At 39.6% G+C, this 27,192-nt stretch overlaps 1 protein-coding gene across 1 annotated transcript in view; it reads right to left on the bottom strand.

Moving 5' to 3' along the window:
- LOC140238434 (ubiquitin conjugation factor E4 B-like) overlaps positions 1-26,677 on the bottom strand; it is a 43,483-nt gene extending 16,806 nt beyond the window's left edge. The window contains exons 1-16 of the mRNA XM_072318340.1: positions 26,527-26,677; positions 22,454-22,628; positions 21,325-21,523; positions 20,238-20,325; positions 18,743-18,881; positions 17,523-17,622; positions 16,799-16,925; positions 15,137-15,240; positions 12,954-13,068; positions 11,594-11,677; positions 10,372-10,428; positions 6,149-6,265; positions 4,826-4,915; positions 3,568-3,681; positions 1,851-2,046; positions 867-1,099 (exon numbers count right to left, since the gene is read on the bottom strand). Of these exons, the coding sequence (XP_072174441.1) occupies positions 867-1,099; positions 1,851-2,046; positions 3,568-3,681; positions 4,826-4,915; positions 6,149-6,265; positions 10,372-10,428; positions 11,594-11,677; positions 12,954-13,068; positions 15,137-15,240; positions 16,799-16,925; positions 17,523-17,622; positions 18,743-18,881; positions 20,238-20,325; positions 21,325-21,523; positions 22,454-22,628; positions 26,527-26,550 (1,962 nt within the window). The 5' untranslated portion in view covers positions 26,551-26,677. The remainder of the gene's footprint in view (positions 1-866; positions 1,100-1,850; positions 2,047-3,567; positions 3,682-4,825; positions 4,916-6,148; positions 6,266-10,371; positions 10,429-11,593; positions 11,678-12,953; positions 13,069-15,136; positions 15,241-16,798; positions 16,926-17,522; positions 17,623-18,742; positions 18,882-20,237; positions 20,326-21,324; positions 21,524-22,453; positions 22,629-26,526) is intronic.
- Positions 26,678-27,192: the final 515 nt, after the last annotated feature.

Below are 27,192 nucleotides of genomic sequence, written 5' to 3'. Positions count from 1 at the left end.
TTTTTTTTTTGCCTTATCACTACCACAACCTGGCACTGCTTATCATCACATGCAAGCAATTCGTAAGTACATCACAAACAAACAAAGTCAAAACATTGTAAAATGAATGAGCCGCATTTGTGATCAGCCATGCTACTAGTCTCTTCACAAGGCTTTGGGGTCAGTATAAGGACATCTAGAAGTAATAATCCTTTATAATTCAGCAAAACTTGTGTCAAGTAATCGGTTAAGTCAAACAGTCCCAACCAATTCATAGCCTCATGTATTATTTCTCTATTCAAGTTAAATTTCTGCTAATCGCTTAATTGCTTAATTTGATGAAATTCTGACAGTTACAAAAGGAAAATCATTCATTTTGTACTACAAAAAGTCTAACTACACAGCAAAGTGTACTCAATCACTGGCAAAGGGCACCAGGGTGTCGCCTGGGCACTCTATAATTCTGCCGACCTCAATCAGATGGCGGTTCTGATAGGAACAATAAACGCAAGTCAATTTTTCTTCGACTTACGCAGTTATCGTATATTGCCTCGGTCAATGCTTTTTCCTCAGTCCCGTCAAGATTGACTTACACATAGTTGACTGAACGTTTCATTTCAATGTTTTTCATGTCTCTCTCTCTCTCTCTCCCTATGATAGGACTACCATGTCATAAAAAAAAAAGATTCAAGCAAATGGAAAATACTGTAACATAAGAAACAGTCCTGGTAAGAAACTTTTGCGAATTAAAGTCAATGACAATTTTTTTTTTGCAGCATGAAACCTGCACATTAATTGCTAACCTTGAAAAACTATGAGTATGCTAGATGTTACATTATAAGCAATACGTGGATTTGTTGAACTACTCACAGCAGGATGCTACTCACCTTGCTCTGTGATTTCCACCTCTCGATGAGCTGGCGGTTGCGGCGCTCCAGGGGCGTGCCTTTCCACTGGGACTCCTGGCCCTGGAGGTCTTCCGTCAGCCGCGCCAGCTCTCGCAGGGTGCGGATCCGCTGGGAGTAGTGCCGGCAGGCCGGTAGCAGAGCCAGGTGCTGGCAGTGAAGGGTCATGAAGTAACACTCCGTGGGGAACTTGGGCTCCACCCACGTGCTGGACTCTAATGGAGGGGAAACGAAAGGGAGACAGGTGATGAACGTCCGCACTTCTTATGTGAGCTTAAAGGGGCAGTGCCACACGATATATAAACATTTCAAAACTTCATGTACAAACTATATAGCAAGTTGTGAGGGTATGACATGATCACTTTGCCAATTGCATATTCATATCGACCATTCAAGAACTGTTTCCTGAAAAAATAGTGAAACTTCAAAATATCATAACTTCCTTATTTTTCACCCGATTTCGATCAAAATTTTACCACTGAACCCGTAACATTGTACTCTTTCTTATCCCTAAAGGGGCAGGGCTGTTGGGGGATGGATTCAGAATTTCTTATGTATTTCTTTGTTTTTCAACTTTTGTTTTTTCTTTGTTTTTTCATTGGAAATTGTCACTGACCATTTTTCTACCATAATTAGCACAAAATCAATAAATGAAAGTGATTAATTGTAAAAATAATCAGGTTTTTATGACTTTCATGACAGAGCACTGTTTTCCATAGGAAATGTACACAAAATCACAAAATTGTGCCCGTTTTGGGGCGACATTCCGTTACAAAAATGGGCGTGGCTTCGCAAAAGTATGCACGGATGTTGCAAATTTGGTCTCAAAAGTTACGCGAGACTTGAACAAATAAAGTCAAGAGGCCTCGCGACGATGCCTTCTCGCGTTACAGAATTATAGCGCGAAACCGAGGGGGGGGGGATTTACATTTGGACTAGATTTCCCCTTTAACAGGTGCCACTTACTGAGACTCTTCAGCCATTCCTGGGCCTCGTGCTCCGTCATGTTCATACGAGTCTCCTGTGAGACGTCCACCCTGGCCTTGGGGTGGTGCGGGTACAGGACGTCCACCTTGGCCAGGTGGATCTTCTGGCTGAGGCGGTGGAAGACCACCAGGAGGTTGAGCATGAAGCCATCCCCAGCCACCTGGCTCTCATCAACCTGTTGGGCAGAAGAGGGTCAAGGAGGCAAGATGACACAATGGTCCCTCCACCATTCAATGCAAATAACCATAAAACCAGGGCCGCGTTTCATAAAGCTGTTCGTAAAGTTACGAACTTACAAGCGACTGGTGATCAGTTCTTGTGCTGAATTACTGAAATTCAGAACTGATCACCAGTCACTTGTAAGTTGTTTGTAACTTTACGAACAGCTTTATGAAACAGGGCCCTGTTTGTTTTTGTTTGTTTGGTTGGTTCATCTCCATCTGAGAAGCAAGGCTGGATAGCCCATATTCAGCTGCAAAAGCTTGTCTTTCATGGGTTCCAGTTGGATGTAAAGTGGGACCACTTCGTCGGGTTAAACATCTTGCTCTTTGCAATGAATAAGTAAAGCGGGATGTTTTACGTGCATGGGTTGTGACTCATTCACACACGGGGCCACCATTTTATGTCCTATCCGAGGGACAGAATATTTTACGTCTTACTGGATGGGATGGTATGATTACACACAACATTGCTCATTGGGACCCGGGAATCGAACTGGGGTCCTTTGAATCGTGAGGCAGATGCGCTACCGACTGAGTTTACCTCATTATAACTAAGTTGGATATTGCCAGATACCTGATATAGCACGGTAATTTCGCAGGTCTTTTCCTTTTATATTCTTCTATTTTCATCCCTGATATAACCAGATACCCGATATACTCAGTAACAAGGAAATTTCAGAGGTCCTTTGCAGCTCATTATGACAAGGTTCCCCTGAACAAATTAATTGGCTCTGAGTCACTTGAAGTCAATTCAATGCCTATCCACTCATTCAATCTCAAAATGTCTTTGTATTTGACTCCTTGATTCAATATACACTGTGATCACTGTTAGTCAACAACGGCATATTAAAGTTTTTTTTTTTTTTAATGTCTGAATCATATTCCATTTGCTTTTCTGTGTCATTTGAATGATCTGCTTTGAAAAACATCAACAAGAACGACAATCTTTCATATAAAAGGAAAAATTCCATGTCTCTCATACACTCACCCAAACACTTCGGCAAAAGTCAATGTTTTAAAATCTTTACTATGCCTCTCCAGTGATGGCTTCTAAGCTGGGCACTGGTAAAGTAGCATTGTGTGTAACCTTTTCTGTTGAAGAATATCATGATTAGTGTCATTCAAAGGAATTTAACCTCTTCTTCAGTAGCAATGAATGCACTTACAATTAGTGTTTAAGCTGTCACACATTGTTTGCTGCTGTTGATTGTTCCATTTAATGATGCCAGTAAAACCTTTGCCGAATTTTCCCGAATTCATTTAAAGTGCTTGCATCGTATAAATTTTCTCTTTGCTCTTGTTGCATTCCCCGTTGTAAAATGAGCATAAGTCTTACATTTTGTCCTTTCCAAGATTGTAGTATAAAAACAGCATATAAATTTGTTCCAAATGGTAATTTTTTCTTCACTTATTCACTTCAACTTTCAGATCAACTTAAATTCTTTGAGTAACAAGTCTCTGTGAGCTGGACTCACCTGAATTTGGGCACGCTTGTTGTTCCTGGACAGCACGCTGGCAAGGAATGACATCATAGCTTCTCGCGTGTCACTATTCACCAGCACACTGTGAATAATATGATGCTGGTGAGCCTGTAGAGAATATGGTCACAAGAAACACAATTTATTATTATTTTTCCATTACGAGATGCTTTTATAGTGCTTAGAAACTGTCGTAATAAGCGCTTTATAAATGATATTTACTATCATTTATTAGCACATGCAGGCGACTTGCCATTAAAACAAAGTTTAAACAAAAAATGCTCATAAAGTTTTTTAGCCAACAATTCGAGGACCTGATTGCTTACGTAATTCACTTTGTTCATACAGATGAAGTCACCCCTATTCTGAATCCTGATAAAGCAGAAACGTTCGCATGCATGAAATTTTCGTGAATTTTGCAAGGAGCCAAGGCTCATGAAATCAAAATGCACATGAAAGTTTCTGCCTACACTACACTATGCATTGAATGTCAGGGCAATTTGCAAAAATATCATGCCATAAACAACCCGAAAACATAATGCCTCTGGTGACACTTCATGGCAGAGGCATAAAAAAAGTTGTCAGTTCCAATCTGCACAAATGTCATGCTGCAAATATTTCTGGTTCTACAGTATTGTGCAACTATGGCTTTTGCAAGATAGTCAGGATATGTGGCAGACATATCACCATTACACTGTCATACAGGGTAGCTCCTAAACAATGAAACTACCAACACTGTAGAAATGACAGAGGCTATTATCTCTTTGCCTCTAGGCAACGTTGAACACTGGCGCTGGTCTGCATTCCCAGACGGTGAAAATCACTGCCGGGCCAGTAACTTTTCAAGAATTGCAAAAATTTTATTGGTGCGACATGATCTGTAAAAAGAAAATAAGATTGTCGGGGCCAGTCAAAAAAAAAAAAAAAGAAAGAAAGAAAAGAGAAAGAAAGAAAAGAGAGAAAGGAAAAGAAAAGAAAACAGAGGACCAGTAGATTTCAGATTTACACCAGTAAACTGTACAGTAGAACTTTGTTTCTACTGATCCGACAGGATAAGGTTGGACCAGTTTAAAAAAAAAAAAAAAAAAAAAAAAGGTTATAGTGCAGTCCTGCTTTAGGATCTGGGTGCACTGTGTATAACTCTACAGGAGAGTACAACTCTAGTAGTTAAAGGGTTAACATGCACAGTGACAAAGTGAGAAAAAGACAGACACATAGACACACACAGAGACAGACAGATCAGTGCTAAACTCACCTGGACTTGATCAAGTATTCTTTGGAGATTTTCAATCGCTAGCCTCGGGTTTTCTACTGACGCGCCAAAGTATTTATCCGCAACTCTTTGCTAAGGTAGGAATATGATAAAACAAGTGGAATAAAATTCTTCTCTGATCAATATCACTACGTGGCTTGACAAATTTTAAAAAAGAATGTCATTCACCTATCATAAAATAACCCACCTAATTGAGTGTTAGTATTTTTTTTTCTTATTCTATTTTTTTTTTTAGTTGTTGTGTGTTTACAAGAACTTAATTAGAAGTGCAACTTCCCAAGAGAGGAAAAGTAAAATCAAAACAGTTTGGCTATACACAGTTGGAGGGAATGGACACTATCCCCAGTAATTTCATTTCATTCTATACAAACATTTGTGTCATGTTTACATATGATGTGAAATATTGTACTCTCATACATAATGTAAATGCAGAAATCACACTGAATATTGGTAAGAAAACAAAACTGCACTTCATCTCATCTTTTTTTTTTTTTTTTTTTTTTTCTCCTGGAGGCGCACACAGTTATCAATTATTGTACCATTGTATCACATGTATTTTTCTTTTCTTTTCTTTTCTTTCTTCTTCTTTTGTTACTGTTAACGCTGATTTTGTTAATGTTATTGTGTTTTCTAATCTATTTGTATGAGTAGCAAAGTGCGCTTAGAAACGTCAGTATGAAGCGCCATATAAATGCAATTATTATTATTATTATTATTATTATTCATCTCAAGATTCCAACACAGTCATGGTACAGCTAATTTCATCAAATAGTTTTCTTTTCTTTCACAGATGGGTTTTGTCCTCAGCTGTCAGGTGGCCTGAAGTCTTCAGAAATTATCCCATCAGATATTTGCTCTCAAACTGTGATGAAATATTGCAAATTGAAATCAAGCATGCTGTGCAAGATATATTCAAAATTGCAATACTCAAGCAAATACTGTCTTTTATGACTTGTACACTAAAATACATTACTTGGAGAAAAGATGTTCTCTATTTGATCCCAATTTTCCTCATGTCATCTTTTTTTTCTTCCATTACCGATCAAACAAAACAAAAAGAAAACAATTACAAGAATCATAGCATATATATATATGATTACACAAAGAAACAACATGAAGTGTACATAACTCTATTCTTTACAAAAAAAAAAAAAAAATTCAGGGAAAATCTCTGTCATTGGCTTTAAATCTCAGTTGAAATGTTAATACATCTATCAAACTATCATCTACACAAGAAAGAAAAATTTGCTCTTAATTTTCACAGAGAGATAATCAATTTTGATACATAAAACATGTTATACTCACGTCATCCTCAGCAAATACAGAAAGTCTGAGGCAAGCCCCCAGGAGTGAGAGTTGTTCAAGTTCCCGGCCCGCAGCGCTGCTGACGTGCTCTGGTAGCCACAGAGGGGACTTGGAGAGCTGGGGGTGGGTAAGGTCAGCAATGAGAGAGAAAGAATATATGTGTGTGTGTGTGTGTGTGTGTGTGTGTGTGTGCGTGAAGGAGAGGAGTGGGGAAGGGGAAAAAGAGAAAAGGCAAAATATTAAAGAGACAGGAGATGGGAATACAGGGGAGGGGGAACAGGGTGAGATAAAGAGGAGGAATGGGGGAGTGAAAGGGACAGAAATTGTGCAAGGGAGAGAGAGAAAGATGATGGAGAAAGAAGGGAGGGAAAGGAAAGAGATGGGGGGGTGAATGAGAGATGAATTGAGGGAGGGAGGAGGAGATAGTGAGGAGAAAAGAGAGAAAGGAGAGGGTGGACAGAACAAAATGTGAGCTATTTACATCCACTATTCCCTTCTGTCTGTGAAGTCACTGGTCATTCAAGCAAGTTTCACTTGTTTGTCTGTTTGTTTGTATGTATGTAATAAAGGGGGGGGGGTCAGGAATACTAGTTTCCATGAATATGAGGAGGTGTCATGAGAATAATTCTCACAAAGGGCCTCAAATATCAGCAGCTCAACATAGCCTTCTCAGGTATAGGATGCAAGATGTAAGAGACCTTGCACTACCAACGGCGTAAAACCGGACCCGGGGGGGGGGGGGGGGGGGGGGGGGGGGGGGGGGGGGGGGGAAAGAAGCTTGGTGCCCCCCCCCCTCCCACACACACACACACTTTACAGGGACTGGATGTCCCACTCTTTTGCATGAAATATAAAGTGGGAGGAAAGTGGCAGCAAAAATATGAAGACTTTTTGTTCTTGTTGCTTTTTTTTTTTGCTTGTCAGATGACTTTCGGCGGAAAATCAGACCTTAAAAGTATGAAGACATTTTTTTTTTTTTTTTTGGAATATCTGTGAGAGGGAGCGGAGCGACCGAACGGGGGGAGGGTGTGTGGGGGGGGGGGGGGGGGGTATCCCTCTCCCACACGAGGAAGATTTTGCATTTTCAGACCTGAAATTCAACGATCTGGTGCACACTTTTGGTGAAAAATTTATTTTCTTTTCTTATTTATTTTTCTAATTAAGGGGGGCACACCGGGTGCAACTGCTGTCAATCACTGGCAGCAACATCAGGAGAATGGCCGCAATTTGATAGCGATTAAATGCGAGCGAGCTTGAAAATTTTGACATTCTACAGTCTAAAAACTGCCGTTTGTCGCTATACTTTTTCGCTTTGGAAATTAAGGGGGGCCGCGCCGGGCGAAACTGCTGTCAATCACTGGCAGCAACATCAGGAGAATGGCATAGCGATTAAATGCGAGCGAGCGGAGCGAGCGAGCTTGAAAGTTTTGACATTTTACAGTCCAAAGACTGCCGTTTGTGGCTGTATTTTTTCGCTTTGGAAATTAAGGGGACACACCGGGCAAAACTGCCGGTAATTACTGGCAGCAACATCAGGAGAATAGCATAATGAATAAATGCGAGCGAGCGAAGCGAGTGAGCTTGAAAATTTTGATATTTTACAGTCGCCCAAACTGTCCTTTGTGGCTGTATTTTTTCGCTTGGGAAATAAAGGGGGCGCACCGGGCGAAAACTGCTGGCAATTACTGGCAGCAACATCAGGAAAATGGCATAATGATTAAATGCGAGCGAGCGAAGCGAGCGAGCTTCAAAATTTTCACATTTTACAGTCCCAAAACTACCGTTCATAGTTATATTTTTCGCTTTGGAAATTAAGGGGGACCGCACCGGGCGCAACTGCTGTCAATCACTTTCAGCAACATCAGGAGAATGGCATAGCGATTAAATGCGAGCGAGCGGAGCGAGCGAGCTTGAAAATTCTGACATTTTAGAGTCTAAAAACTGCCGTTTGTAGCTATACTTTTTCGCTTTGAAAATTAAGGGGAGCCGCACCGGGCGCAACTGCGGGGGCTGGCAATCACAGGCAGCAACATCAGGAGAATGGCATAGCGGTTAAATGCGAGCGAGCAGAGCGAGCGAGCTTGAAAATTTTGACATTTAACAGTCCAAAGACTGCTGTTTGTGGCTGTATTATTTCACTTTGGAAATAAAGGGGAGCGCACCGGGCGAAAACTGCTGGCAATTACTGGCAGCAACATCAGGAGAATGGCATAATGATTATTTATAATGCGAGCGAGCGAAGCGAGCGAGCTTCAAAATTTTCACATTTTACAGTCCCAAAACTACCATTCGTAGCTATATTTTTTGCTTTGGAAATTGAGGGGGGCGCACCGGCCGAAAACTGCTGTCAGTCACTGGCAGCAACATCAGGAGAATGGCATTATGGTTGAATGCGAGCGAAAGGAGCGAGCGAGCTTTAGAATTTTGATATTTTACACTCCAAAAACTGCCGTTTGTAGCTATATTTTTCGCTTTTGTTTGTGCCACTTTTATGGGAGAACCATCCCCCCCCCCCCCCCCCCCCCCCGATCGACGCCTCTGCATATGAGGGTGCTTTTGTTAAGTGAAAGATCTGCTGCACATTCTTTGATGAATTAGGGATATATACGTCAATGTCAAATAAAAAGTGTACAAAGTTTATCGAAAGGGATCCTGTATAGCGGAGCTTTTGCATGCTTATGATTGCAATACAACGATCTGGTGCATAGTTCTCGGGATATTTGGACAATTTTCCATTCAGAAAGTTCGAGATTTGTCCTCATCTCGGGAATTGCTTGGGGGATAAATGATTTGTCTGCCTAAACACTTCCAAAGGGGCGGGGCAAATGCCCCTTTGCCCCCTTGCCCCCCCCCCCCCCCCCCGCCGAGATAGATTTGACGCCCCTGATCTTCCCTGGGAATGCCCACAGATGTATCCTGACTGAGTAATCAGTCACTCTCAGAAATGATTCAGGAAATGGAGGGGGTTCAATTATGACGATATAGTTTTTGTTATTGTTTGTTTGTTTGTTTGTTTTCGTACATATTTTGCAGATGGCCCCCAGTTACTCGCGTCATATAGCATGTTTACATGTAGGCCTATACTATTTGACGTTGTCAACGTCTGAGCCATACCTTACAGTGACTGTATGTCGATGTTACTTTCTTCGCGAGCGAGCGAAGCGAGCGAGCGCTTGAGAAAATTATGTATACATTTTCCTAAAAGATACAATACTGTTCAGCTATGTTACCTGTCTGAAGGCGGCGTTCAAACGTCATGCAATAATTATGTCAAAATTGTTACAATCACATTTCTGCTTCCTCCATTTTTTTCCTCAAAATTCAGGGGGGGATGATTGTACAGGCCATCCCCCCCTCCTCCATTTCAGGGGGGGATATATCCCCCCCATCCCCCCCCCGGGATTTACGCCCATGTGCACTACAAACTCACACGAATCATACCAGTTGTTTTTCCCTGCACATCTGAAAATATACAGTATGATATGGGTCAACACTGCAAATTTCTATTTTTTTATTTATTTATTTATGTATCTATTTTTTATTTATTCATTTATTTATTTATTCATTTATTTATTTGTATTTATTTATCTATTTTATTTTATTTATTTTTTTTTTTGGGGGGGGGGCATTTCCTGAAGGCTTAATCTATCTTCTATCTTCATCTGAGATTTTAGAAGCATAGGATTATGAGAAAGTAGTGTTTTATTTTGTTTTAATAGCTTTCAAAGACACATGCTTCATTTGTCTCTAGTGTGTTTCTCAATTCTAAACTCATAAGGCATCTGAAAGTGTCAGGACAGGACAGGTCTGGAAAAACCTTTAAAATCAGTCAGCAGAACCACTGTTACTGTTAAGTAATCATGCACATCATGTACCCTTATAAGTACTGTAAAAGAGGAAAATTTTGCACAAATAATCTTTAATTCTGCAGAATCAAAACTTAAAAGTAGTGTTACATGTAATATGCAAAGAAATTAATGTGCCATATCTCGCGCTAGTTTCTTGTCACAAGAAATGCAAAAAATAAAATAAAATTTAAAAAAAAATCCACACCACTAAATTTCCACTATTACAGTATGCACCATTCAATTTCCTGTCATATTGTAGTGTATATTTTAACTAGGTTGGAATATCAAATTTTGATGACATAACATCAATTCAAGTACTTTTTTTTTCCTTTTAAAAAGTGCATCTGAAGACTGAAGACCTGAAAGGACACTTACCAGATTGCATATAGGTCTTGATGAGCCGTCCTTAATCCTACAGAGCTCGCTCAAAATCTGCCAAGACAAGATGTAAAAGAGAAATCACCTAATCTTAATGAATCTGGAAATCTGCAGGTTAGCAGACTGTGAAACATATAAACTTATTGGTATTTTGACCAGTGGTTGTATGAACAATGGTTATACTATTATCTACAGCTTTATGAGTAAAAAGAAAAAAATACTTGTTGGCATGTACTATTATTACGATTTCTATTACTGGTTTAACTCAAATTACCACAACCACTAATGATATGGCTGAACATGCTGACGATCTAATCTCAAACAGCACACTTCTTGCGGTACATAGATAACCAAAATCATACACATTCTCTCTTGTGATAAGCTAAACCCACGAGTATAACATATCTACTGTTACTACAATTCCTAGTGCCCCATTTACTAGTTTCTGCTATTGCTATTACTGGGGCACTACTACAACTATTCTTACAACGTTGATTTGACTGATATAAGTTATATTTTTCTTACAATTAATGTGATTATTACCGTTACTACTAATTTCTCTTATCACCACCAGTAGCAGTAGTACTACTATTAAAAATGCAATTACATCACTCACTGCTGCTTCTATGTATACTACTACTGCTGCTGCTACTACCAATTCTACTGCAACAATTTGTACAATTACGCTGTACTAATTTTAATATTGCTATTTCCACTACTTCTACACTTAATACTAATAATAAACAAAATAAAAATAGTAATAACAATAATAATGAGATAAATGTGTAACTCCTTAAAGTTACACTGTTGCTATTATTCTTATCTTATTTGAAGGACTACATTTACTGTTAATAGTATTCTTTACATCATTACTAGTATAAGCCCTACTACTACTACTTCTACTACTACTATTATTATTATTATTATTATTATTATTATTATTGTTATTATTTTCTTCGGCATTTCGGTCTTTGCACGTGTACATGGGTAAACACAAAACACATTTGATTCAACATAACAAAAATAAGATAAATTATAACTACTATAACTATAATTACAACTACTATTACTACTACTACTACTACTACTATACCTTTTACTATTACTGAAATCAAAGTGCTGCCATCCCTATTAGTCCCGCTATCACTGATACAACCATTACTACCTTTTAATACCACTGCCACCACTACTATGATTACTTGTATTACTAATCTCTCACCACCAGTGGAGTCCTGAAGTCATCCGTTGATAGAGAGCACCGTTGGAGGCTTTGCACTAGACCCATGATCACAGGGAGAAATATCTGGATTTGAAGGGGGAAAATTCAAAAATATTTAAGATAACAATAATGACAATATCAAATAACAACAACAAAATACCACCACTACTACCACTACTACTACTACTACTACTACTACTACTACTACTACTACCACCACTACTACTACTACTACTACTACTACTACTACTACCACCACCACCACCACCACCACCACCACCACCACCACCACCACCACCACCACTACTACTACTACTACTAATAATAATAGTAATGATAATGTTTGGCAATCATGTGGGATACTCAATAAAGAGGTACCTGATTATGCAGAGGCTACTGTGTATGCCATATATTTTTAGTTTAGTGATTTTTCGCGAGTCAGGACTTCCAGACAGTTTTGAGAGTGGTCAAATTCATGATCATGGAGCATGGTAATGAAGAAAAAAAATTAAAGTGTGCCGTCGCATTCATGTCGAGATCAGAGTTAATAATTTTGCGTGTTGTTAAATTTGTGAATACCACTTGAGTCACAAGTTTGCGAAAATAAAAATTTCGCAAAATATATGCCATATACAGTACTGTACTAGATTTGTGACCCGCTACAACAAAAGGATCCGAAAGTCGGGGAGGACAATTTTCTGAAAATGGCATGACATTATTCCCTTACTCTTCCAGTTTAATGTCATATATAACACAACTCATAAAAGTACTCGGTTTCGGAGATATCAATGATTTTATTAGCACATGTTGAGTGGTTGAGGAAATCAGAGTTTCAAGAAAAACCCTTCAAAGTTTTCCTTCCGATGCTATCATAATCAAGGGGAGGCGAGACAGTTTTCACCGCTTGACAATAGAAGGTATGCTCCTTGCGACCTCTGCGATGTTCATTCAAGCTTAGCGCCAGCGGTCTACGCAGGACCAATCACTAATCAGGATGCCACGCACTGACCAATTAGATCACTCCCTCATTGCTAGGGGCAGAGTTTAGCTGTGGCGCTAAATCCAAATCTTCGGACACGACCGGGTCGTTTCTGTTACATTGAAGCCAGAAAATCATGGCCCAGAAAAATGCTGATTTTTTGCCTTTCCTTTGATCATTTAGCTTCGAAATTTCGGCAGATGATAGACAAAACATTAGACTACAAAATTATGCCAAAACAGAAATCTGATTGTTTTGATCAATTTTGATGATGTGACTTCAAACTCGATTTTCTTGGCTCAGCCGTCAACGACTTTAGGATCCTTTTGTTGTAGCAGGTCACATTTGATCAAAACTGTTTGGCTACTCCTGGCTACTCACAGCTTTAAAACCAGCTGGGTTGTGGCGACTCTGGATGACCAGATCCTGGAGAAAGCTTGGGGGTAAGCTGAGTTCTCTGATCATGGGAAGAAGGGCTGAGGGATCCGTTTGATTGCTGTGAAAAGAGACAAATCAAGGCTGTTGTATCTTCAAGCTATATGCTTATTTGACGACAGTCTTCCGCATTCACACTCCCATTACATGTGCCACAATTCAGTCAGATCATCTGATTCACTTTATCCCGAGTAGTTCCCAATTGATGTGTTCTCTTATTCTTTTCTTTAATCTGTACACGTATATCTCAGATTTATATTCGGATGTACACACTGTATGTTCTATTGTCTTGTAAACAAAAAGAAATGACTGTATTTCATTTGTAATATATATTCGATGCAGAAAATTTCTAATAAATTCATTTGAATTTGAATTTGAAAAAAGAACTGAGGTGACTTGTGTTACTGGGCAGACTCAACCACACTGCCAAAAAAGGGAATATAACCCAAATATTTCGCACAAAACGACAGAACTTCAGGGAACATTTTCAATTTTTCCACTACCATTCTGCATTGCCATTTAATCTAAATTTGATTCATGAATGCTTTTAAAATATCACTTGCCATCAACTCTTGGAAAATTTGCTCGCAAGAATTTGGGTAGATGCTGTACTCACTTCCCAGAAACACAGAAAATTGATAAGGATAATACTGCCACTGCACTCAGACAATGCATTTACAGTATACTACTATGGTGCAACAAGGAGTGCTGGTAGCATCTGAATTTTCATACATGAAGTCTTACAGAAGGGAGATTTTTGTGAATTTACAGGTGATGAAAGCCATACAAAAACGGTATGTGGACACAATCAATACTGCATCATCCCACCTGTACAGATTTGTGTTTTTTTGTTCTTGACCAATGCAACCAATGAGTAGGCATAGAACTAGTTAAATGTAATTTAAGTGATTCAACAATGCGTATAATGATTTGTCTCTGCCCTGCCAGCTAGTAAGTACCGCGCTGTGTGGAGAATGAGTAACATCGTGTAATCTTCAAATAGAGGGTTTAATATATGAAATGAAATGACCTCTAATCACTAGTAAGTGCCTCTGGTAGAATACTTGAGAGATATGATCTGGAAATACAACACATTCAAGGCTGCCAACATTAAAGGAAACCGAAACCCAAAGAGCAATGTGGATTGAGTGAAAGCAGCAACATTAGTAGGAGTACACATCAGTGAAAGTTTGAGGAAAATCGGACAATTGATGCAAAAGTTATGAATTTATGAAAACTTTAAGATTCATAACTTTTGCATCGATTGTCCGATTTTCCTCAAACTTTCACTGATGTGTTCTATGTACTAAAGTTGCTGCTTTCACTCAATCCACATTGCTCTTTGGGTTTGGGTTTCCTTTAAGCACATAAAATTCAGGAAGATAGCAAAGAGCAATCAGGGTAATGCTTGTGTGCTACGTGCATCTCTATGACCAAAAGTAATCCCTAAATCAGGGAGATTTGAATATTCTGCTATGCAGACATGAGGAGACAGTGAAATTTTCAAGAAGCTCCCTGCAGAATGAGGTCTGTACACTGTATGCATACTGTGAACACTAATTTTCATGTACAGATATTTTCATGCATGACAGTTTATGGACATTATGACAAGTAGGTAATTTCACACTTTTTTATTTTGTCTATTCATTATCATGATAACTGCAAAAAACACAACAAGAAAACACAACAACAAAAAAACCAACAAACAACAAACCACACAATCAGAAGAAGGCGTGACTCCTCAAACAAACTGTTTCGTTAAAACACTGCTTGAAATGAGATTAAATCTCTCAGAAAAAAAAAGAAGAAAAATGTTCCGGTACTACAAAGCATGTAGCATGCCATTTGAATTAGAGCAGGGGGCCCCAATAGCAAGTAGCCTTCAGCTTTAGCATGCACATACATGTAATACTGAGTATGCCAGTATTACTGAACTTGCCAAGGCAAGTGTTATGTGCGGGGCAATCTCTGTTTTTATTTTGTTGATATGTTTGCGCACTGTTGTTTTCACAAGTGGAAGTCTATTTGCTAAAATTCAAGAAAACAAAAGTACCTGAAAATTCAGGGTTTACAACTAGATTTGGCCATGGCTTTGCGGTAAACTGACCAATGCTGCTGGGGATACTCACCTGGGCCGTGTGAAGAGGCCCTCTAAGATGAGAGCAGCGTGGCACACACACTGATGACGCGCAGCCTGAAGGAGTTCCCGTAGGGCCGGGTGCTGGCGGTACATCTGAAATGCAACACAGATACAAAAAGTCCAAAAAAAAATTATAATCAGACCTTTTGCAATGATAACTTTAAAAATAGAGAATCAATCTAAATGCCATTTCAATGAATATAACTGTTACTTATTACCCACATCTTAATACAGAAAACATTATCTGATTTGCTTCAGTGGTCAAAGAGAAATGATGATCTTTGTAGAGCATGTCGGGAATCCCTTCCCTCCAAGTTTTGTCCATTGTGTTCACAGTTCCAAGAGCAGCAACATGCTGAACTTTGAAGAAACGGACCCATGACATGCTTTACAATGATCCGCATTTCTCTGTGTCCACTTAAACAAGTTGAATGGAATTTTCTGCAGTCCTATGCCCTGAGACGAAGTCAAGGTGCATGGCACTGTCAAGAAATCACTGAGGGCAAAAAGTTTCATCCATGACCCAAAAGAAAGCTGTCAATATTTGTTTTAATAAAAAGTATATCCCTCACAAGCTTTTTACTATTCAAAGACACATGAGTAGAGGAATGAATTGATGACGAGGGTCTCTCTTGGAACCGCGAAACATTAGTTCTCAGCCGGTGCCATGCAGTGCATGAAGCAGGTAGCAAGGCTGTGTATGAATGTATTAGGCCTCTGTAGTAAACATCGTACACACAATTCACCACGTCTCCAAGCTCCAGCATGTAGCTGTAGAACTTCAAGAGAAGAAGGTCTAGGACTGGTAGACCTAAAAGGGGTTTCGTTATCCAGATCATCATCAAAATCTGTTAAGTTTCCTGAAATGATCCTAAACCTCTGCTGTAGTTTACGAATTTCCTCCATTATTTGAAGCAGCCACTTTGTTGATTGAGCTGAACTTCATTGATCATGCACCCATCATCATACCACACACGCCATTGCACCAGATTTATATGTATCGCACCAGACTGCTTTTACGCGATGTTAGCTAGCTAGCTAGCTACTGCATGCACTGCAAAAATGTAAGTAATTTAGGTATCGATCCCACAATCAGCCATTGCATGCAGATCATGGATTCCCAAATGTACTTTATCACGCTAGATATGTATACGTCATATATTTCGCGAGTCTAAATTTTCGCGAATCGGGAATTCCCGACGATTTCGCGAGTGGTTAAATTCGCGATCGTGGAGTCCTGTACTGAATGGAGAAATGTACACACGTACGTAGCATTCAAATCGGGGATCACAGTCAATATTTTCGCGTGTCTTTAATTTCGCGAATAGCACCCGCCTCGCAAAATTCGCGAAAATAAAAACCTCGCGAAATATTCAGCGTATACAGTAGTAGATCATTACACCCCATTCACCGCACAGAGTACGGCTCAGTAAGATAGACCCTATACTTCAGAGCTTCTTTTCTCAGTACCCACTTTTCCATAATGTGTGCTTTCTTTAGAATATCTAGATAGACTAGGAGAGCCCATTTGACAATTATACGTCATATTAAAGCTTAAAGTTTACTCTTTCCGAATCTGCTCTTTGCTAAAAATCCATGTCTGGTGACTTTTTTTGGGTTTTGTGATGAAGAGTCACCAATGTGAACACACCTCAGACGATGACCTCTCCTCAGCAGTGACTCGTTGAAAGCACTGCACGACGTAGGCCAGCATCTCGGATTCCAGCTGGCTGTTGGACTGCTGTGAGCCAGCTGCAGGTGCCGCTAAGGTGGCAGAGCTGTGCGAGGAGAGAAGGAACTGTGAGATTAGCGGTAGTACCAAACATCGGCTTGTCCTTTTGGTACTGACTTCAAATTACTCTTCCCTTGGCTTTGTTAGTTAATCCTTCCATCCACTTGAGAGCTTTCTTCAACATAGACTGTCCCTAAACTCAGCTTCAGTGAATAGATGTTATGCAATCTTATTAATCCCCAACATAACACAATGACCTTCCTGTGGGACTATTGCTACATCTGAGTAAGCATGTGTATTATGTATCACTGCTAAGCTTGGGTAGAGAGGAAATTAATCTATTGCATTACACAGTGCAGCAAGCCAAATGCAGTAACAGGGAAGAATTTAATTTAACATTTAACAGCCAACCTGCACAAAGGGACCATCTGGGTAGAAAGACCACAACATCATAAGCATATTGCCTTCTTATGACATAACATGAAGCTGGACCTGCGTGTAAAGACCACCTGTGTGCAATTCCCCTTTTTATTTTCTGATGTCCTATGATTTTTATTTTTACAGAATGTAATCATACCATGAAATAGGGACTGAGGGAAAGTGTATTGACGATTACCTTGCCCCGCTTGACGTGCCTTGTTGCTGAGACCCAGAGAGATTGGAGTATGGGTTGCCACTTGATGCATGCAGTGATAAAATTTCCATGAGAATCAGGCACACGAGGTCCTCCATACTCCCAAACACTAAGGCAACAGACAGAGATATTGTAAGAGATGACATGCATAATAACTTGATAGTGGGGAAAGGAAAAAATAGCAGTATGTAAAGTTCCCTGTACAAAGAAGAAAAAGTCATGAATAAATTCACAAACAGGAACAATCAGTTACATGGAATATGGTAAAAGACGAAAGAGCAAATTTTAATCTTTCAGTCTTTGTGGTTCCTTCAGTCATTAATCTGCTCTTAAACAGAACTCTATGACTGTTGGCACATTGGCACTCATGAAAATAATCTATTTGAAGACATGCTATGCAGAAATACCAGGTTAAATTGAAGGTACCTTACAAGTGAAAAGTACCACAAACTTAATGTCTTAGTACATGAACATGTGATACAACTATAAGAGATAGCAGCTACATTTTGTACTCTGATATGCACTTTTATTTTAAATTTACTAACCTAATTTAACAACACAAAAAAATCTTGTCATACAATGTACGCTAGGGTAATATTGCACTTATGATACTCTTAGGTGTCAAATCACGAAAACAAAATTTTGGGAAAATGTCCATGACCTCCTCATTTGGGAAAATGCAAAAATAACAACTTATACAGTATACGAACACTTAAAAAACGCTTATCACTCGGGTCATCACCTGGGAGATGCGACGGTTAATCAAACCGGGTACACTCACAAGAAATTTCTGTCATACTAGCGAATGAGCTCCCTGTTGAATTTCTCTTGCCTGCTCATCTGCAGTGCAAGTACTGCAAAATGAGGAATGTTTGCATGCATTTCAATTTCAAGGATTTCGCGAGAGCCAAGATTTGCAAAATTAAAATGCACACAAAAGTTCTTGTCTACACAATATGCATTGAAAGTGACAGGAAACTCGCGAAAATTTTATGCCGCAAAAAGGGCCGTCGGCTCCAATTCGCGATAATTTCGTGCCGCAAAGATATCATGTTTTACAGTACAGGTTACGGCATAAGCGCAAAACAGCCTTCATGTTATTGGTATGCTGACCTTTGCTTTTCACATGAGAGTTTACCCAAGCTACAACATCACCCATGAGATTCCAGGAAATCTCACATGAAGTTTTTTTTTCAGAAATGGAAGGGGTTTTAGAGATATGATCGTACCTTTGCTTGGATCCTCCGCGAATTCAGTGGCGAGTTCTTTGAGGTAGACGACATTAGGACCTTGTTCCTTCCATGACACATTAAAAACTTTGGATATAACTGTAAGTAGGGTGTGCTCACTAACACCACATAGCAGCAGCTGTAACAAACAAACATAGTTCAGCAGAAAGAGAGTGTACTAAATTACATGCTACTTTGATATCATTGCTACATGTACATTACTAGGTCTTGAATGGTTTGCACATAGCGTATATCATCTAATGCTGATTCACTGATTGAATGTGCTTCCACACATGTATTCAGTGTAACAGGTCAAAGTTGCAGGACATAAACAACATTGCAATTTCCTTTAAAAGTACAGCCCTCCTAAAAGCACCCTTCTTCTTTCTTCTTCTTTAAATACTAATCATAATCCATGTCACACACTGTGAACTAAAACAAGTGATATCTCTCAAAGACATTGGACAGTATTTGCCCTACTCTGGTTTTCAATGACAGTGAGAGTTCATCAGTGTCCACTTTTCCATGTTTATATTTTGGTTGATGTACAATATCTAAAGGCAGCCTTTTGTCTATAGTTTGGTCAACATACAACATTTACATGCAGCCTTTTGTCAAGACAGGTCTGAGTATTGATTTGTGGTAATGCCATGACACAGATGTGTAGGAAAGACAAAACTAGGAAGAATATCTTACCAACGAAGAAAGAGCATCACATACAATGTATTTTGTGTGGAAATATGTTGAGCATTCAGAGCTGACACCATTTTTTGTCTGCCTACTCTTTATCAAGTTTTTGAATGAAAATTAAACAGAAATGCACGAAAACTCAGGCATGCACTTCACACTTGTTTGAAGTTTTAAAGTGTACAGTGCTTCCCTAAAAGATGATTCTTGAATACATTTTTGTATTTTGTGAAATGGGTCATCGCAGCATTAGGCCCTATCCCTGCACCTCACCCTCATGACCTTTATCTGTAATAGACGGATTCTAAATTGTCACTAATAATTCTGAGATGACCATCAATCATGCAGTATAAAGTGGAAGACTACTATACATGCAATTGTATATTAAAACAAAACCAAAGATGTTGCATGTTACTACCACGTTTGAGTGGGCTTTTTCAAGTGCTTTAGTTACAAAGGAAATGAGAAATTATGATTGCATAGATTTAAACCCAGATCACATTACAATGTACATAAATCTGACAGGCATTTCATAAAGCAGTTTGGTCAGATATTTTTTTAACAAACTTTTACAAGCTACTGAAATCCTTGCATCTGATTGGCTAAGAGCAAATTTGTCCGACAACTTTGTAGGACAAAATTATTCATGAAATGCCCCCCTGGTCTGGCACCAATATATAGTTGGGACACTGCCCCCCCCCCCCAAAAAAAAAAAATGAACAAGAAGAAAAAAATACAATGAATAATTAAATGTATTAATAAGCAAATATGGAAATTAATTCTTAATGACAATGTGTCATGAACTCACACGAGGAGGTGACTTTTTCTTGTTGGCTGGAACATCTTCTACTTCTGTGGTCTCAATTCCAGAATCAACATCCATCTGTGACAGGGATCTGCAGATGTCCGAAGATTTTGAAAAGTCTTAGGAAAATACAGTTTTACATCGATACAGCAACTGATGTTCATATTGTATTTCATATCATTTAGAGTCAAATTGCGCCTTTTCAATTACTCTCATGGAAGGCATTTTGGTATTTATGGCAAAGAGTGAAAATGAGATGAACTAAGGTTATTTATTTTTTGGTTTTAAGCACATATGTTTGTCCCTCGTCACCATTACACACACACACAGACACACCTACTCTAGTCAGAGTCACCAGAATTTTTCTATCAGAAAGAGTTAGTCCTCCGTCAAAGTGCTTCACAAATTTGACACATACAGTGCACTCCCATTTTAACGAACACGGTTACAACGAAGTAGAAATTCAGGCAGCAACGTTATCCACTCTATGTACTTTTATTGTTTATTCGTTCGGTTTTAACATAATTTTGATATAATGAAAGAAAACTGCCGGTCCCGAGGACTTCATTATAAGGGGAGTCCACTGTATACACATGCACAAGTGAACATATATGAATGATATCTCTTAAGAAAAAAACAACAACAACAACAAGAACAACCAATCCCTATAGGATAAAACCTCTCTCACACAGACACACACACACACATGTATTCAACTACAAATCTTGTTTATAGTACATTCGTAACTATCATGACACGATTGGTGTACACACCTTGTTACAGTACAATGTACGTAGACGATTTCTTATCTTTTATTTCTTTGCTTTATTGATAATTATGATGAATCAAATTTGATCATATTGATCTTTATTAGGTGATATGGAGTGACATATGCGGGCTCACATGCCCCCGGGTAAGAGTAAAGAATTTTACTTATGTGAGCCCTGGCCAATGTGTCACTCTGTTACATTTTATACATGTATACCCCTGCATGTATGTTACATGACATTGTATTGCATATTGCAATTGAATGGCCAATTAAATAAATGATAATAATAACAATACACTCCCACCAATCCAATGCACTTACCCCGAGTCACAGGTGGACTGGAAGTCCACCTCCATGCTCTGCGGGGCCTCAGAGTCCAAGCTTCCCACACCGCTACTGGCCTGACTGGGCATACCGGGCTCTTCAGTCACTGGGGACTGACAGTGGGCAGTGGGGCCATGCTCTCCTCCTTCCGTTGAGGTAGCCCTGCCTAGCTCCCGCGACGACGGACCAGCAGAATCTGGGCAGGCATTTCAAAAAGGAGTACAGCCATAGTGCTGCTTCAGTTCTCTCGCTCTCTCTCTCTCTCACACACATACGTGTACACATACACAGAAATGCACATTTGTACATCACTTATGGGCATGACAGGAGATTTAAGCGAAATAGTCTGTTTACAATTTTCCCAAATTGTTAAAAGAGCAAATGTCCAGTGCCCTTCTACGTACACTGTATATCACTTACATTGTACCCGACAGCAAGTTCCTACATTGTATGTACATGTATGTTTCTACTGACCATTGCATACAATATGCATATTTCCAGCAACTTGGGACAGGTTCCAACTTTTTTGGTTCACATATTTGCCTGAAGATCATATTTTGCTTGTTCTTTCAAAAGGAACATTGCCATATGGTGTATGTATAATACTATTATGCACTTGAATGTATCAATCATGCAATCAATAACCACAAATCATCCGAGGATAAAAGATTATTTCATGGCAAGGTTTGTTACACACCTGTGTAAGTTTATCAGATTTCAAGATTGGCATCGCAGTATTGAAACAATCATCTTTTGCATCCTTGTGCAAAATATACATGCCAATGTGAATAGTCTAATTATTTGTGATACTCCACCATCACTGAATTTTCATTAAGAACATTTTTGTTATACTGTAATAATGTGGTATTGCTTTTAAATTTCAACTAGAACTCAGAAAAGAAAACAATGAAAATTTTCTGAAAGAATCTGGCTGACTTGGCATGCCACTTCTTCCAGCCTAAAAAAAAAAAAAAAAAATCTTTTGCAAACCAATTTTGTATATGGTACTCATAGCACAAACATGTCACATGATACAACCGTACATGGTGTACATACATGTATTATTGACAGATAGATCTACAATGTACATTGTACAGTCTTATTTGCCATGCACTGTGTTTCTCACCTGAAAAATCTCTACTCGGTGTAGTCCTGGCAGTGTGGCTGGGGCTCAAACTCCCGCTGGGTGAAGTGGGAGAGGCAGGTGTGCTTGATTTGGACGTTCTAGACTCTTGGCCCGGTGAAGTCAATGGGCTGAGCCCTGGGTTTCTGTCCAGTCGCGCCAGACGGCGGCGGCGGATCTACATGAACAAATGAAGAGAATTTGATTTACAATTTTTGAATATCTCCAATTTTCAAAGCAGAAAGTGATGGAAAGATTGAGGTAGAAAGACACTACCAAGTCTACTTTGAAGATCTGGGCCATGCGTCAGTGTCGGTGTCGGTGTGTCTACAGTGTACATGTATCTGTTTTTCTGTCTGTATGTGTGCCGTCTTGTGCAATGTAGAAACTGCATGTCTCATCAGACTTCAGTCAACTTGCCTTACATGATTATGAATCATTATGTACATTATTTTTTGCTCCAATTACTTGAAAGAGTCATTGCATAGTGTTAAGTAGATGGCTAACTTCAGCTTCATATCATGTACAGGTTGTAGGCGGCTTTCACCACGATTGTTAGCACACAGCAAGTTGTTTTGAGCAACAACATTAAAGTCAATGTCTATATCAACGCTTGTGGATGACTGATGTGGGTCAAATTTATGAGAGTGTTCAGAAATAAAGCTACAGAGTATACCCTAAGATTTTTGTGCAATTTGGTTGTATAGAACAATAGCACCACGATATCTAACACACACAAACATACTTGGACATTCACAAATTGCAATTTCATCAGAACACAATAAATATAATAGTAGTTGATGGCCCTTGAAGAAGTTTACACTTACTGTATTGGCCAAATATTTTGCAAGGTTTTCATTTTTGTGAATTTTGCAAGTCGGGTGCTATTTGCGAATTTAAAAGCAGGCAAAAACAATAACTCTGATCCCGACATGAATGTGAGGTGCACCGTACATTTCTTCATTCAATGCTGGACTCCCCAATAGCAAAGTTAACCACTCGCAAAATTGTTGTGAAGTCCTGATTCATAAAAAATTAGACTTGCTAAATATATGGCATACATATACATTTTGTACAGCAATTGGTTCAAAACCATCTACACCATACATTGTAGATTGTATTCATGAGCTGGCTGTCATTCCAAGACTTCCAGAAATGAATTAAACAAAGAAATGAAGATCAAAATAAACCTGATTCTACTGCCTTTTGTTCAAACCATTGCAATGAATCATATTCATTAATATTCATTTTGGTGCTCACTGTTCAACACAGGTCTATACGACTAGCAAACAAACACCGTATTGCGTGCTTCTTCTTCCAGCTGATACAGTCCGCCGCTGGCGTATTATCATACCTTGTGCTTGTCAAGTGCTGGGTGTACAGTGTGCAGGTAAAAATCCTCTACAATTTTCTATGTGCAGCTAAAAACAACTAACATGCATGTAACATTACACATATAAAGACTTTGGTGCTACTGCACAAGCATGAATCCTTAAATCCTAAAATCAGGTTACAGTTAGGCTTTAGTTTTAAGGTTTGTTGTGGCATTAACAGTTGATCAAGTACAAAGTTGAGAATGCCTGTCAAAACTGCATTGTGCAGGTTAGGCCCTAAGGCTAAATTTAATTAACTCGAATAGCAGCATCCAGTGGTGAGCTCTGGCCTGGCCTAGAGTACTGTAAAAGTAGAAATTTTCACGGTGTTGAAATTTTCACTCATTTCGCACAGCCAAAAACTAGCGCAAAAATAAAAAAAAAAACAAGATTATTTTTGCTTGCCATACATGTTCCTGTGCATGATGTTTTAATTCTGCAGAATTAGAAACATGTCTCAACTAGAAAAGCACTCTTAAGAGCGCAGACCTCCGCCAAGCATGCAGCTCATTTCCATCACTGATCTTGTTCTTCTTTAGAGATATCAGTGATTTCCACCCATACGTACATGTACTTATACTATAGCATGCTGAAAGTATACTTAGTGTGCTGAAAGTCGCCCGATTTCCCAAACGAGATAGAAGCCTTTATGCACTTGTCAATGTAATGACGCACACCACTACCCCCGGACATGGGTGCGTCATGGTCATTTTTTGACTGACCACACGGGGTTTTTGACGGACACCAGAGTCACTTTTTTGACGGACAAAAGGCTGCAAGTGACGAACACCACAGTCACTTTTTTGACGGACAACACGTTGAAAGTGACGAACACCTCGGTCACTTTTTTGACGGACATCCTCGGTACATTTGACGCACCCCCGAAAATACTGAAACGATTTTTGCATACGTTTTATTCAAGCAATTTCATTTTCTTTTGGTTCGTAAGCATAATTTGTAAAAGTTTCGGCAAGTTTCCCTTACCCTGGCCCTGCAAGCACCGTACCGTCATTCACCGTACATCACGCTGCTGCTACGATATTCCGTACAGTAGTATGTATTCTGTGCATGCAATCCATCCATACGACAATCACATGTGTGCAGATGCGCTGTGTGTGCGCGGCCATTGCTAGTCCGGTGGATGCATACTGCAGCGCAGGTACACACCACGCCACGGCATTCCCGCGAGTATAAACAGCCCAGTCGCTGTACGTAGAGATTCGCACAGCCTAAACAAGTCCCTGGTTTGACTTGAGATTGAGTATGCGTGATTTCATGGGTTTGTTGGATAGAAAATGTGAGGAGAAAGGGTGGCTTTTAAATTGTTTGCTTGCCAGATTCTGGCAAGCATTTTTCCCTCTTATTCCAAAATGCTTCCCGACTTTGATTTTCACTTGCCGCGGGAAAACGCTCACCGTAATTTCACTCGCGGTACGCGTATACGGTATACTGGTAGCGTGCAAAAATGCGTGCAGTTTTCCATAGGCTGTAGCCAAGTGACGCACCCCTCGGTTCAGAATAATGCGTGTTATTTTCCATAGCCAAGTGACGTACCATGACGCACCCCTCGGTCAAAAATTTGACCGACAATGATGGGATTTTGACGCACCCCTCGGTCAAAAATTTGACGGACAAAGCTGGTAAAATGACGGACACCTAGGTCACAAATTTGACGGACCAAACGAGGAAATGACGCACCCATGTCCGGGGGTAGTGGGGTGAGTCATTACATTGACAAGTGCATTATTTGTTACGTCATAAACCCTCAGCTGCACGGCATGCCTCGCCCTAGCAGAAACTAGAGCACGCACTTTAGTGTGCACATGCAAACCTCAAATACGCGCAGCCTGAACTGGCTCCCAAGTTCATTGACCCTACCTGCCAAAATATTAAAAATCCTTCATAAATTCCCCAAAAATTGTTCGATCACTACCAAAATTTAATCATTGATCTGTTACTTGTATCATTCTAAACCTTTTCTGCAAGTTTCATCCAAATCCATTGACTACTTTTTGAGTTATTTTGCACCAGGACAAACAAACGAACCAACAAACCAACGAACGGTAACGAAAACATAACCTCCTCCGGCCTCCCTTGGCCATTGGCGGAGGTACATGTAACTAGAAACCCGTACCCAAGCCAAGCGCTAGTGATGCGAAAGTACACTAGCACCAGAGACCCACTGACAAGGTTAGGAGAGGATATAGAGCATGATTTTGCATAAATTGACAACACTGATTTTTACACCTCCGCACGGCCTCTTCGCCTCAGCTCAGCTCAGCATGCATGCACTGCAGTCAGCTCAGGCCTGATAACGACATCAGTCATCACATAGTTCTAGTCATAAGCCTCAGCTAGTGAAGCTGTGCGTGTGCACTGGCGCTGGCAGGGCGTGGGCCTTCAAAAAAGATTAATTTAGGTAAATTCCCAAAATTCTGGTGACGTAAAATGTGGGAGTCTCTAGAAAGTCTGTAATTACACTATCACAGGCCAATTACCCTGTCGATCAAGACAAAGCGATGAATCCTGCATACACAGTCTGCATACTCATTCACTATGCGCTGTTCACCATACGCGGTTATTAAGCAGTGGGACTTCGGTATTGTTCGGTCCTACGAAAAAGCGCTATCAGCTATGAATCCATGATGACGGCACAAAAAGTAAACAAAAAGTTTATGAGAAATAAGGACCAAGTCATCATACCTCATCGGGCGTGAGTTCACTCATTTTAGACTGCAGAATATGGAAGGGATTCGCACTGGACAATGCTTTGAAGAGAGCAAGTAGAAACGATGAAATATTAAAGAATCACTCCATTCATTCCTTCGTACGTTACCACTTTTCAGCCATCTTTATTATTTTCGCGAGACGAAGCCGGACGACCTACTTTGCGCACGCGCAATCGAACAACGCAGGCATAACAGCTGGTACATGTACAGTGTACAGGTACACGTAGTTCTAAACATACGGACATAGGGGTAAATTGTTTTGGTTTTATTGGCGTGTATCACTCAGAAATACAAGCAATTTGTGCTTATTATCTTTCTTGCTCTCAGGCGCAGAAACTCATTGAAGTATTTTACTCACAGTACAACTGATGAACGGCAGTCTTGGCATTTCGACCAAAAGGGAAAAATACACAACAAACATAAAAATGATAATGTTTGTGATCTGGATAAAAGTGTAAAAAGTCTAGTTCTTGATAAGAAAAATAGGGCCTACTTTACCGAAGTCTTGTGGAACGTGCATTATTAAAGTGTAAAAAGTCTAGTTAAGAGGGACATTTTAGTAGGCTAGTCTGCTATAAACTTATGGGAATATCAATAGAGGGAACTCAAGCTTCTGCAAATTAGTAAAGGATAGATAGAC

Source organism: Diadema setosum, chromosome 15 (assembly GCF_964275005.1).
Source record: "Diadema setosum chromosome 15, eeDiaSeto1, whole genome shotgun sequence".
Lineage (NCBI taxonomy): Eukaryota > Metazoa > Echinodermata > Echinoidea > Diadematoida > Diadematidae > Diadema > Diadema setosum.
The sequence above is the reverse complement of the archived record's forward strand: the minus strand, read 5'-3'. Positions and strand labels throughout refer to the sequence as shown.